The 14,478-nt window shown below is 41.6% G+C and overlaps 1 protein-coding gene across 1 annotated transcript; it reads left to right on the forward strand.

Moving 5' to 3' along the window:
* The first annotated feature begins 1,576 nt into the window (after positions 1-1,576).
* On the forward strand, positions 1,577-13,303 carry UBAP1L (ubiquitin associated protein 1 like). The gene is made up of 5 exons (XM_024199881.1): positions 1,577-1,708; positions 3,446-4,276; positions 6,129-6,338; positions 11,633-11,734; positions 13,131-13,303. The coding sequence occupies exons 1-5, from the start codon at positions 1,577-1,579 to the stop codon at positions 13,263-13,265; spliced, it is 1,410 nt and encodes a 469-aa protein (XP_024055649.1). The 3' UTR covers positions 13,266-13,303.
* The last annotated feature ends 1,175 nt before the right edge of the window (positions 13,304-14,478 follow it).

Genomic DNA, 14,478 nt, shown 5'->3' on the forward strand with positions numbered 1-14,478 from the left:
GGAAGAGGAGGGAAAGCCCTGGGGATTGCGCTGCTGAGCTCTGACCTTGCTAGGGTTGCTGCTGGGTCATGTCAACTGGGCTAGGAGGAAGTCTATTTGTGCTTCCCCTCTACTGTTCCCTGGTCACTGGCCTACCAGTCCATGGTTGAAACTGCCTACCCCTCCCCGCAACCCAGGGTCATCCTTAAACTGCATAAAGGGTGGAGAGGCTGAGCAGTGGCTTCCTGAGATGCCATTTTAGGCTCCATCTCCAGAAGAACTGCCAGTTGGTCCTTTCCCTGTGCTCAGCTTTCTGGTTGGGAGAGGGAATGGAAGGAAGAATGGTGATGAATGATGTGAGGAGCTATGTGGCAGTAGAGAATAGAGTGGGAATAGTGAGGGGAAGGAAGAAAGGGAAGTGGATGGAGAGTATTGAAAATATATGGGGAATTAAACTTGAATATAGTGGAGGATGGAAGTGGAGAATGAATGAGTCTTTATCATGCTGCAAATGAAGCTGGAGTCGAGGTGACTTTTGGTGACTCCATGCCACACTGGGACTATATGCCACCTGTTCAAGTTATCATCACTTACTGTGGGTACCAAAACAGAGCACTTGATCAGAGGTTAGAACAGAGGACTGTTGGCTGTCAAAGATTTGGAAAGCCATTTAAACTAACGAACTGAAAGTTCACATATGCAAATGATCAAATGAGTTGCAGTTACAGGCTCTTCTCTGGATAAAAGAATAACTGCATGCTGGTTCTTCATAAGCACTTCTCTTGAGGTTAGAAATGTAGGGCCAAGAAGGTAGATTAGCTGGCTCCAGGCACATTCTGGACATGTATAGATGTGCACTGCAGTGGAACCTAGAAAGTCTGTTTAGCAGAATGCAAACTGGCACGTGGAAAAAAAAAACCTGTCTCCTTTAATCGTCCATGGCAAGAGCTTAGTTGTCAGTTCCTCTGCTTGTGCGTGAGTGGACAGACCTGATTCTGCACAAGAACAATATGTCACTAATGTAGCGTTGAGCACAGACCATATGTGGGTCATAGGACAGGCATGCCCCACATGTGCAGCAGAATTACAGGGAGTAAGACCAACAGTCTGACCTCTATGAGTGAAGTGAAGTAATTGTGTTCACATGTTCAATATGAATCACATTTAGGTTCTGCAACTCTTTCTATCATCCAAAACGTGAACCCTGGAGATTTGGGCTAACCACAGCGCCCCTATTCGGTGTTCATCACAAATTCCTTCATCTAATAATAAAGTTTAGCCCTTTATGTAAATATTTCTAGTATCTGACACCAAATACAGTTTGTAAGATTTTCAGTGTTGTTCATAGCGTACACTGCTCTTCTACTTTACCAGAATCAGTAGCATATAGTGCTTTTTACTTCTCTCTGAACTATGTTCAAAAGCTAAATTATTTTTATTTGCGGTCGTTAACCTATATCTACTTTGCCTCACCTTTCATGTCTTTTTAAGGATCGGGCATGTGAAATGCTATTGCCCTACTGTTTCACATTACATTTACCGAGACTTCTTTTTATTTACTCATTTTCTGTTAGATTGCAAAATATCAAGAGACAATATGAGCTGTCTGGATGACGTACCTTTTAAAATGTCCAAGAGCTTTGAAGATGACTCTGCGGAAGGCACCAACTTAATCAGTTTAGCCGACTTTGATATTCCTGACTGCACGGAGATCCTAGTGCGCACAATGGTAGGTTAGTCCCTTTTCTAAGAGCCTTTGTTAATTTTGATCCCAATATTAAGATCCATGATATTAAGAGTAGCTTAGTATTTTTTCCCACTAAAAAGGAAAAAAGATCCTTGAAATATTTATTTCCTGGACCAAACTGACACTTTTTTTTTGCAGTCTCATTCAAGGCCAAAGATTGGTAGGGCAAAACCCAGATCCTGCTTTGGCCTGTGCCACAGGACCTGAAAGGGAATTTTGGCCAGCCAAAACTACCCACGCTGGCTAGGACATATGCTGCAGTGGGGTGTATTCTGACAGACTAGGCCCTATTCACATGACAGTTGAATGTTGTGTTTAAATGCACACATTGGTTGCTAAACAGTTTGTCAGTCATAGGAAACGGCTGTGGATTTCCCCCACTGGCTGGCTGTAGTACTTTTTTTATCACTATCATTTCAGTTGCTGTTATTCCAGAACCCACTAGTGCAGATTTCCTAGGTTACAGTTGTTGCTAGCACAGTTTCAACCATAGGATGGATAGGATTTTAGTTGGAGTCCTCTGGAAAAAGAACTGCTTTGGTTTCAGAGATGTTCCACAAGTTCTCACCAATAGGTGGCGTCATTGCACTTTATTCTTGACTCTTCCTAACCAAGATTGATGCTGTTTTCTCTTGCTGGGAGGAGCTGCAAAGTGTTAAAAACCACATCCCGCCTCTTTGCTAGTTCACTGTTGCTCAGCTCTGCTTTGCTCCCTATTTTAAATATCTCAAATATACCAAGAATAGTTTTTGGAAGGAGATTGCTGCATCTGTGCCTTACGCCACATGTGTAAAACAGGTAATTGCAGACTGAGAGGTGTGCAGTCTCCTGATTTGCACGTTTGTGTTTGCACAGACATACCAGTTGCCCCCTTCTCTCAAATTCTGACCTTCATATTTTGCTTTGGAAAAAACAATATTATTCTTCACTTGAATTTGATAAAAGCTGCAAGATTGGATCTAAAATCTTTCCTCAACGTTTGATGTGTTTTAGCTCTGGGGACTTGGTTTAGGTCCATCTTCAGTCATAACACTAGCAAGTACTAGGCCTTATTGTATGTAAGTAGTAAAAACAGAACGTGTGGCCTGACTATGGGGTAGGTTTGTCTGACAGCCCATAAGAGTTCTAGTCTGGCAAACTCCAGGGCATGATATGAGATTTATTTGCTCAATCAGGTCTTTAGACTTACATCACAAATATATTTACATTTTAAAACAAAGTATATGAAAATAGTACCTCTTCTACTTCCATGCCAATACCCTCAGTCCACAGTTCTGTGTTTCCCCTTCCCCAGTACCGTAGATGATAAATACTTAAAACAAGGCATAAGGCTTTGATTGTGAGCTCAACTCTGGAAGCTAGTTGGTTTCTAAGCATTACTCAGAGATTAAAAAAAAACCTCGAAGTTCCAGTGTGAATTTATTTGAGTGGGATGTAATTATTTCTGAGCGGTGGATACAGTTCTATGTTCAGGATTACAGATACTGGGGCAGACTCTGTAAATTGGCATAACTCTTTTACCTGAGATTTACACCAGCAGAGGATGTGGCCCACCCTGTCCCGTCCTGCACCCCTTACTCTTGCAACTAGTTCTATTGTAAGCGTTACTCCGGTGAGTAAGAGTGAAGGTTTGAACCCATAAAAGTCTTTTAATTGACATCACATGAGGGTTTTTTTTTTAATAAATACCGAATTATTCTGTTTACTGCTATTTTACAGCATGATTTCTCATTAGAAAGAAAGGTGCTTTACTGGATTGAGGCTGCTTCTGGGCAAGCAACTCACTGGTATGAAGTTACTACTGATGTTGTGCCAACAGCTCCACCTTGCTGGCTGCTTTTGGTTGATCCTAAAGAAAACGATGTCATCAATACACAGAACGAGGAGACAACTGGTGGGAAAGCAAAGGATGGTGTGACACCCACAACCTCTGTTCGGAGATGTGTAAGCCTAAGTGCTGCTGATGTGAAATATGGCCCTCCCCCGCCCAGAGGTGCACCATCTGAGACGGAAAGTGAGGACTGGTACTCTGAAGAGAATGAGTATTCTGAGGATGATGAGTATTCCTCAACTACCGGTGAAGAAAGCAACAAAGAAGAAGAAAACATTTTGGACAACAAATTTGTTGAAAGCGCCATGCCTCAGCATTCCAGAGTTCACCAGTTTAGGCCAAGGACTTCTCCGGTATTGCTAGATCCACCTTCCGAAAACTGCTGCCACAAGCCAGTTACCGCAAATCTGATCAAGCAGAGAAGATCCATGATTTTATTTAATAATATGAAGAATGAGTTGGAAGAAGCCAAAAAGAAGTTAGCTGCTTTAGTGCATCCTTTAAATAGAGCATCTGTTGAAAGGAATCTGGCTCCAAGACCGTTTTCTCTTTACCAGCGCTCTCGAAGTAGCAGAAATCTTAGCTATGGACCTGCCTCGGATGTATCCTTGATGGGAACTTTAACCCCAACACCTCCACCTACGCCTTGCTGCAGTCCCAGGACACCTTCTGCTGCTAGATCAATACCTCCAATAAGAAACCATAAACCCACAGTTGCGGTAAGATATGGCTTTTTGATACTGTGTACCTCTGTCAATGCTACCTGTAGTAGTCACACAGCCCCATGTAAAGTGGGGTAAAGGGTGAGAGAGAAAGAAGACAATGCGACCCCTATAGCAGTATTTCCCAAACTTAGAAGCTGAGGAAATCATAAACATTTGGCCTTCGTTATATGTTGAGGCTGAAAAAATTAATTGAGGAAAGCCTGAGTAGTGGTTGGGGGACAGGTTTTCACTAGAGCTGGTCTAAAAAATTTTGCTGAAATTTTTTTTCAATGAAAAAAAAATGCCTTTTAGATGACATTTTTGTGAGACAGTTTCCATGTTCATCAAAGAACTACAACCATTTTGATTATTGCCAACTGCAAATGAAAAAACAGTTTTCAACAACTGAAAAAAATTGGCTCTTTTGGCAGTTTCAGAAGGGATGCCATGGATTGAACGAACATGAAGATTAAACTGCTTTCTCATCCCTAAGGTGCAGCTCAGGGTGGAAGTACTGCACTATAACAGTCTCTTTTGTCCCTGTTTTGTTGGTAGAAGGACTTCCGCTTTCACAGCTACCAATTCTGGCACCTTTTACCTACACAAAATTCACTTTTAAAAAGTCTAAATGGAATAATTATGAACTAGTTCCATAGTTGCATTATAATGTCTGATCATGTCACCATAGATTAAGTACCAGAAAATGACAGAATGAATGTTGTAGTTCCTGTCATCTTAAATTTTCAAATTTGATCATAAGTACTTGAGAGATGTCAGACTTTTGTTACTTAAAAGCTACAGGTACAGTGACCAAATAAATGAAAGGCAATGTCAAGTTACATGTACTTGCGTTAGATTTAGAGACGGTAATTATGGAGTGGTTATATGCCTATGCGTACTCTGTAAACTAAACCATTGTTAAATTTAATGACTTATCCATCATCCCAATCTTTTCAGCTATCCTACATCATACTGTATTCCATAAGCCCCTAACCGGGATGAGCACTTCTCAGCATGAAACATTTTCTAGCATCTCAGACGGCTTTGTCTCTCTCTCTCTTGCTTATGGTTTTATATCCTTGTACACACAACACATTCTTAAATAGGAGATCAAGAGTTTAGATGGTCACTTTTTTTAAGACTTGGCCACCTGACTGTCATCCTCATTGATATTATAATCGTTTCCTGCTTGGCCAACCAACGGCCAATAAAGAGCTTATTGGAGTTAGGAACAGGATTCCCTGAGAATTAGAAGCTGGATGTGATCAGTTTACCATATCAGCATCCTTTGATCTGTATCTGAACCAATGCCTAGATTTAATTAAGTCTAGTCTCATTTGAAGGGAGAGCTTGTGGACAAATTGTTGTAGCTGTCCCTGAGTAATAACTAGATTGGGTTCTTTTGTTTGTTTTTATTTGTAGAGTGCACAGCTTAAAGTTTTCCCAGATTTCCGGTCTGCAGACATTGTCATCTCGGTCTGTTCAGCGTTTCCCTGGAAACATAAATTCTGATCTCAGTAAGGTCATTTGAAGTAAACTTTAGAATACATTTGAACAGGATATATAACACACAAACTCACACGCATGATAGCTAACATGTACTGTAACCATTTATTTATATTCTCACACACAGGACCAGAAGGGAATTGTTGCATTTATTGGAATTTTCCTCTGGTTGCCCAGTCTAATGAAATTATGTTAAATGACAAATGCTGAAATGCTGCTTTTGAACATCCACAATTACCTTGTTGTTCCAGAAGAGGAGAAAAAGGATTCTTTTAATAGTTCCCCAGAGTACTAAATGCTAGTATCTTGTAAATGAATGTGTCTTAATTAGCGAACATAAAGTACTGTGTTTATTTTTCAGTCCCTCAGCCCCTATTCCTGCCTTCCACCCCCTTCTGCGGCTCTGCGACATCCAAGTTCCCACAGAACTCATCCAGATTCAACAGCTGACCTCCTCTCGGCATTAAGCCAAGAGGAACGTGACCTTATTGAGCCAGTAATAGCCTTGGGTTATCCGATACGCAGAGCAATCATCGCCCTCCAGAAGACGGGAAGACAAAGTTTAGGTCAGGTTAGTGGAGCCAGTATTGCTTTACTTAAATGGCATGGAAAATACTTGATAAAGGACAGTCATGTAAGAAGCTTTAGTGCAATATCGTCTGGTAACTAGCCAAGTCTTAAAAGAGACGCCCAGTTCTGCTTTTGGGAAACTGTAGTAGTTTATCATACGTCATAATAAGAACTGAAGTAATTCAGGATTTTTGCCTTGGATCTTCAATTTTTAAGTAATAAAATTGGCTTGCATTATCTTCAGCCACATTCTCACAGGCAATAATAGTTGCTGTTTTACTGTTTTATAGTGTTCTATTTATTGTATAGAACCAAAAACCTATATCAGTGACATAAACCACAATGTTATTTTGAAGAGCAGATTTCTTGTGTTCATGGTGTAGAAACATTTTTGCTAACAGATTTGTTTTTCTCGGTCATTGGATCAATATGATTTATCGCCGTGGCTCATCTAGTCAGAACTGGAGTGTGTAATTCCCTCTGAGATTTCTTGCTTTTTCACCAGAATTAAAGAATTTGTTTCAGAATTGTGATTAGTCACTGAATATGTACAAATAATGCCTTTGCGTTATACTGGGTCATTTGTCACCAATGCATATATATCACTTATAGTTATCTTACTGGATGCTTCTCTACACTAACTAGTATCTGAGCACATGCCAATCTTTAATGTATTTATCCTCGCAACACCCCTAGGAGGTAGGAGAGTACTGTTATCCCATTTTACAGATGGGGAACTGAGGCCTAGAGAGAGACTAAGGCCTGGTCTACACTGGGGGGGGGGGTCGATCTAAGATACACAACTTCAGCTACGAGAATAGCTTAGCTGAAGTCGACATATTTTAGATTGAATTAAAATTACTAACTTCGCGTCCTCGCGGCGCTGGATCGACGGCCGCGGCTCTCCCGTCGACTTTGCTTCCGCCTCTCGCACTGCTGGAGTTCAGCAGTGACGGGAGAGCGATCGGGGATCGATTTATCGTGTCTACACTACACGCGATAAATCGATCCCCGATAGATCGATCGCTACCCAGCAGGTAGTGTAGACGTACTCTCAGTGACTTGCTGAACGTCACACAGGAATTTTGTGGCAGAGCAGGGAATTGGATCTAGGTCTCCAAGTGATCGGCTAGCACCCTATCCACTAGATCATCCTTCCCAGACCAGTTCTGCTGTTAAATGCAGGTATTTCTGTAATCCAGATTGGTGAATATTATTTATTCTACTCATAAAGGCTTAAAACAAGCCAGGCACAGAGAAGTGGGCAAAGTGCAGCCTACATGCCCTATGTAGTTGATGGAGTCATGCAATGTACTCCTGACCATGGCTGCCATCATCTTTACTATGGAGGGTACAGCCCACAGAAGCTATACATCCCAGCAGGCAGTGCTCCATATTACAGATGAGGTTGGCTGCAATCTGCTCAATTTTACGCAAATTGACTGCGGCCCTCAGGTTCTCACAAAGTTACCAGTACAGCCCTTAGCTAAATATACGGTTGTATCCTTCAGCTCCCTATGCTGGTCTCTCTCTTTCACCAGCATGATCTCCTCTCTCTTCTCTGGTTGCGTAGGGACACAGCCAAGAGGAAATACAATGGTTAGCCATGAAGACTTCCAGTCTCAAATTACCAGTGTAAGTCTGACCAAATTAGGCTAAAGACCTTGCAGGAAAAATGTTTGAAAAGAAAAATTGAGACTATTCATTGCTTCTTAGTGTCACGCTGGGTTGCAGTGTGTTGCTGACAGCTACAGGCAGGGTGATTGGTAGTAACATCATATGGTAGCCAAAAACCACTGCATTCTTTATGGTGTTGAGTAAATCTGCCGGAAACTACCCTGATTCCCAAAGCAAGAATTTTCAAGGCGTCAGCCTTAAAGAGGCAGCATTACCCCAATTCTGACCAAAGCACATGGTTAAAAGGCTCATACGGGGATAGGGATTGCCATAATGGGTCAGTGGTCCATACAATCTAGTATCCTGTCTCCACCAGTCACCAGTACCAGGTGGTTCTGAGGGATGTGGAAGAATTCCAAAGTGGATGGGCAATTGTGGAATAACCTGCCCACAATGGAAGTCTCTTCCTAACCCCTATCAGTTAGTGGGTGGCTTATGGCTGACACTGAAGTAATAGTTCTTCAAAACTTTTTGATAGTCCTTGTTCATTCCCTCTGGAGCACCTGGCATTAGCCACTGTTGGAAGACAGGATACTGAGCTAGATGGACCTTTGGTCTGACCCAGTATGGCTGCTCTTATGTTTTATGTTTCTAATGTAACTGTTCTCATTATCTGCATAAATGCCCATTCCTTTTTTAAATTCTTCTAACTCTTGGCCTCAACTATACTATTACGATGTAGTAGTGAGTTCCGCAGGCTGATTATGCATTGTGTAAGAAAGTTCTATCAGTTTTAAATTTGCTGTCATTCCACTTGATTGACTGTCCTATTGTTCTGGGAACACAGAATATTTTAGGGATGTTTTTAACAGTGGGTTTCCCCGACCTTGGTCCAAAGCTTGCTCCCAGGGAAGAATAGTGGTTTTCCCCAGTCCTTCATCCTGAAGCCATCACTTTTCTCCATTTTGGTTCGACCTAATCTTGCAGTCTGTGCCATTCCTGTGCTTCATCTCTGGCTGTGAGGATGGAACTTACAGGCTGCTCTCTGAATTGGCTGGCAAGACCCTGGGAGTTTAAAACCAGTGTACAATGCAACCTGTTTTAAGCAGCCACCTATGGAATCATCAGAAATTGGTGGCCTAGGAGAGATGGGCCTTTTTAGTGAGGGTCAAACAAACTTGTAATGGAAATCTTGGGAATACATTCAAGGGAATGTGTAAGCCATGGGCTTGTTAACTGGAGCGGATTTAGTTTGAGTCATTGCATTGCTTTTCTTTGATATGAAAAAACAAATATTTTTCTGCATAGCATGACAGGTAACGTAATGTGGGGGGGGACGGACAGATAAATTACCGAGCTACAAGTGTACCGAAGAACTTCATGTTCCAAAGATTATAATGCCAGAATAAAAACCCCTTTAAGAAGTTTTCTCTGATATAAGATGCTCGCACTGAGGCTACCTGGTGTTTATAACCATCTTCAACCTCATTATAAGACCCAGGAAAAACCCCAGAGAGAACAGATTATGATAGGAGCAAGCATTAAACTGTCTATGTATTTAGTTTTAGTTTTGCAGAACATGCCTATCTAACGTTTTGTGGGTGCATTAATATTCTTGAAGACTAAATGCAAAACTTGTTGTTCCTAAATCCATTCCTCCAGGATAAGCTAGCTACATTCTTTCTCCACCTCCACAGGCAAAAGATTAGTCTATACTGTACCATGAGGTCGATAAGTCACAATATTTAAAAACCTGTTTTTGTTTAGTCTTGCTGGTGGTTTTTTATAATGCTGAAATCAGCCTGTTTATGCCAGTTTTGCACAAGTTCCATACTCTGCTTACACAAAATGTCAGGTTCTCTGAATTGTTTGCTTCTGCGGTGAACATTGTAAGCCAATGTCCCTGTTAATGGCCAAAGAAATATTGTCAACAGCACTGGCTTTTTAGGAAGGAAGGTCATGAGACAAATAAAAACAGCAAGTTATTCATGTAAATGGCAAGCAAATAGAGGCTGTAATATTTGATTTGATAATATCAAGTGAATGTAGGTTGTGCTTTTTAATCCTCATTACCACACTGTGGGAGAAATGAGTATTCGGCCAAATTTTTTTCTTCGCTTTAGAAAGCCTTTTTTTATTTTTATTTTTGGACATTTAGCAAGTTTTATGATCTTTTAGTGAATCCCTCTACTGGCTTTGATGCTGTTAGTCTGGCAGTGGGCCACTCATTTTCTTTTACTTTGGAGATTATAAATCAAATTCTCCTCTGGCATCAACAGACACAACTTCACTGAAGTCTATGGAGTTGCACCCGCTTACACCAAAGTGGTGAATTTGTCCCTGGCTGCTTTTACCATTATATATTTAATTTATTGTTTGTCACATAAGTTTTTGGGCAGTGAATGGCTTATGTGATATTTATAAGATACCACTGGGAATTGTGCTGTCAGCACTCCAAGAACAACGAGGAAAGCCAAAAATAACTGTTTACTTTCAGTAATGACAGCAAACAGGCCTCCTTTGGGGTGGGAGGCATATTCTGCTCTGTATTCTGGAGCAAGACCCTAGAGGGTTGAAGTTTTGAACATCAAGAGTGACACTGTGAGGATGACAGGTTAGAGTTCAGCGCTATCTAGCACTTTAATGATACAGTCTTTAAAAAAACAAATAAACTTTAAAATATTTTTTCCCCACATCAAGCAGAGTTCAGATTTCTGGATTCCCCCGGGGAGGGGGTGTCCCTCTCTTTGTTCATATTTCCCACACCCAGAGAACGGGAAGATCTTAGATGATTATCTTCTCCAGGGAAGTGATGAAAGTCCTGCTGCCTGAGTCACTGAAAACTCATAGGAACAAAACAGGCAACGAACTGAATGGAACAAGTTTGCATCGATTCTTTCCCATCTCTTTTTTTAATTTGTGATACTCCCTCTACTCGGTATCTAAAAACTGGTGCAAAAACACAGCTGAGCTTAATGGAGACTGAAAGACAAACGGTCTAGTTCCCTGAAGTGTGGCTGTAACATACAGCTTTTGACAGCTTGTGGGATAATTGTACAATGCACAAATTACTTGTATTCCATGCATTTCTTGTTACAATCCTAGTCTAGTCTCCAATCGCAAATTCAATCTGAACAGTCCAGCGTTAGCACCGTTGGGCACCTAAGAATTTAGCCTAATTAAGAAAAACATCCAATTTTGCACTTTTAAAAAAAAAGTAAAGGGCCAAATCCTTAGGTGATACAAATCAGTGTAGCTTACTCAAGCTACCCTGATTTGCACCAGCTGAAGATCTGGCCCACATTGAGGGAATGTTTGCATAAACAAGCCTCATACAATACCAGGGCTGAAATCTTGGCCCTACTGAAGTCAGTGGGCCCAGAATTTTATGAAGCAGGGGGCCCAGCCTCTCAACCAGGAAAGGTCCATCACGGTGGAACAATTTGTCCCTCCCTGTACATCTGGCTCTGGGTAATCATCCCCTCATCCCCTCGAGGAGTTCTGGTGACACCTCAGTCATAAGAACAACCTTCAAGACGGAGCCTCCATATTGCAGTGGTGGGCAGGCAGACTCCTTCAATCAAAGATTTCATATACAGGCAATATATTTTGATTGCTGTTCACCTTCTCTCCTGGAGGTTATATTAACCCAGTTTCTTTGCTGTCTCTCTGTTGTAGTTTCTCAGTTACCTTAGTGCCTGTGACAGGTTGCTGAAACAGGGCTACGAAGAGGGGCAGGTGGAAGAGGCAATGGAAATGTTCCAGTACTCGGAGAAGAAGGTCAGAAGCAGTTAGGTGCCTTCAGAGCAAACAGTAATGTTGCTTAGGCCTTGTATTAGAGGTGGGACTGAATCAAACCCCCAGCACAACCTCCAGAACTCCTTTCCTTGTGGGCTACACCGAGCTGTTGAGGAATCCAGCTCCACCTCACACAGGGAGTGCAGAATATTGGTGAATGGCTCCATTACTGCCCCCACCCCTTGCAGTGGAAACACTCTGGTTCCATAGCCCCTGCACCGATGAATTCTATACCACATGGGCACCAGCCTCCCCAGTGGCCCATCTATCTACTAGTTCCACAATGAGTTGCCAAGGTTCCTATGCAGGCTCTCCCCTGTGTGCCTTCCTTTCCCCAGATGGCAGAGCCCTGGCACTGTGACTGTGTGTGTTGGCATTTATGAAGTCACTTTTGGCCAAGGGTGTTGGGAGGTGCCCCTAACAGTGTGAAAAGCTGGCACGGAAGAGGATAAGCACTACTGAACTTTGGGTCTGGACTGTTTGGCATAACCCCAACTTTCACAACACGCAGGATTGCACCTTTCCCTTCTGCTGACTTAGTTGCAGATGAGAGGCTGTGGAAAATACTGAGGCCAGTAAAGGTCTGGTGCAAGAATGAAGGATATTGGGGGGGTGAGGGGGGAAGCACTAAAAATAAATCCCAGATCATACTCAGTATTTTTTTCTGATTTGATCCATCTTTTTCATGTAACTACCGTATTTCATAATATAGACTGAAATTCTATTTTGTTATCCGATAATGGTAATATTTCCCCCCAAAATTAGTAGTATTTCACCATACTATTGGATAGGGGCCACTTTAGAACCAAATTGACACCCTTTGGGAATTGGTGAAGTGAGTGACTGTTTTATCATAAACAGTATTGAAATAAAGAAACAATAGTTGTTACCTGCCATTAAAAACTAGCCCCTCTGTCTGTTCCGTCCATGGAGTGTGTCCAGAAAAAGGACATTTTCTCTCTTTTAGAGAGGTGGGACCAGATTTACCACTGGTGCCGGCGGGTGTCACTCCACTAAGTCAGTGGACTGGTGTCCAGTTTTATCTGTGGTGAATTTGGCCCAGGGTTTTCAAACTATTCTGTTCCTAGTTCTGTCTGGGCAGCCCCTGCACATATCTGGAGCCTCATGGACTTCCTTGGGGTCCTGCCTAAGCACAGGAATTCAGCTGTGTGGAGCAGCATTCAGAATCAGGGCTTTACCATCCACATTCTGTGCCATTGATTTCAACATTGTTCTTTAAACATAATGAATCCTGCTAGATCATATAGCTCGGTTGCATCTTTTCACATACTGCTGCTTCTGCTGAAACCTTACAATGAATTCCCCTTGAATCGAGAATGATAAAATAACTTCCTTTCTGTTCCTTTTTTCCCCCCAGGCAGCTGAATTCCTGCATCTTTTAGTGCAATTTGAGGATATGGGTTTCCAGCAAGCCGAAATCAAAGAGGTTCTTCTGCTTTATGAGAATCATAGAGATAAGGCACTAGAAGAGCTGATGATACGAACACAGTGACCAAATCTCTGGTAACAGTGACATCTTTTCATCTCTAGATTGACCACACCATAGCCCCATGCGTGTCAGTTTCATTCTAGACGCAGTGAAAGATATGACTACAGCCCCTCAGAAATAAACCATTAAAGTTGCATCTTATTCTCTCCTCACTTTCTGTGAACATCTATTACAAGTGGCTTTGTCACTGTACCATGGCAGTGGCTTTATATCAGAAGTTTTTCTCTGCACCCCCACTTTCCACATGCACACCTTGACTATCTCACTGTTTTGGATAAAATGGAATTGGATCCAAGCCACCATGTGGCTTAAATTCTGCAAAAATCAGGGCATGGCTTACAAGGCTTTGCAAAACATGGCCTCCTCAGTCACTCTGGGATCACATACAGTATAGTCTGTTTTTTCTATAGTACAATACCAGCAAATATAGCCAGATGTGAGCTTTACAAAACACAAACCAACAGAAGAGGTTGGTTTTTTTATAAAAGCAGAACATTTCCCCAGAAAATTAGTTCCTGTTTTCTTGAGTTGAGTCTTGGTCCTGTCTGAAGTGTGTAACCAAATTCTAGATTTCAGCCAAATAACATTGGCTTCCCATTTAAAAGGAGAAAGGTAAAATGAATACAATATTTAACTGAGTGTAAGAGAAGAAAACAGGCTTCTGTTGTAATTTTGTTGGTAACTAACATATCATGTTTATCCAGTAAGATGAAAAATGGCTTATGCAAGACTTATGCCCTGCATGTACAGGAATTTTCATGAAATTTGGAAGAGAACTGAAGGAACGATTCTGCTCTGTGTCCAACTGAAGAAAGTGTAGGGAAGCAGCACAGTTCCAGAAGGTGGGAAGCAGTGGCTCAAATAATCAAGTTTTGCACAGTCTTCAAGATCTGGAAAATTTGGATGTAGGTTTTTTTTCTGGTGTAACTGACATACAAAGAATGTAACGGATCCAAATCACCACCTTGGGTGTCTCTCTGCCCTTTGCAACGTTACAGGGAGAATGTTGTCACATAGATGAACTCAAGCATTTGATTTTCCTTTGAATTAGTCATAGATGTAATTGCTTGTGAGTAAGGGATATTTTCTTTTTTTCTTAAATGTGTCTTTTCCTATGAAAATGCCAACTGGCACAACTTAGCAGGGACAGTCCTTAATTAGTTGCAAAATATTTACCATTTTCCATTGTGTCCAATCTATTTCAGCTGAGTTAAAC

This window comes from Terrapene carolina, unplaced genomic scaffold (assembly GCF_002925995.2).
Source record: "Terrapene carolina triunguis isolate 2854851 unplaced genomic scaffold, T_m_triunguis-2.0 Scaffold67, whole genome shotgun sequence".
NCBI lineage: Eukaryota > Metazoa > Chordata > Testudines > Emydidae > Terrapene > Terrapene triunguis.

Excerpts from the sequence above, each read along its gene's own strand:
- UBAP1L (XM_024199881.1), top strand. The coding sequence starts at position 1,577 with ATGAGCTGTCTGGATGACGTACCTTTTAAAATGTCCAAGAGCTTTGAA. Across the intron at positions 1,709-3,445 it reads AGATCCTAGTGCGCACAATG|CATGATTTCTCATTAGAAAG; the intron begins GTAGGTTAGTCC and ends GCTATTTTACAG. Across the intron at positions 11,735-13,130 it reads TCCAGTACTCGGAGAAGAAG|GCAGCTGAATTCCTGCATCT; the intron begins GTCAGAAGCAGT and ends TTTTCCCCCCAG.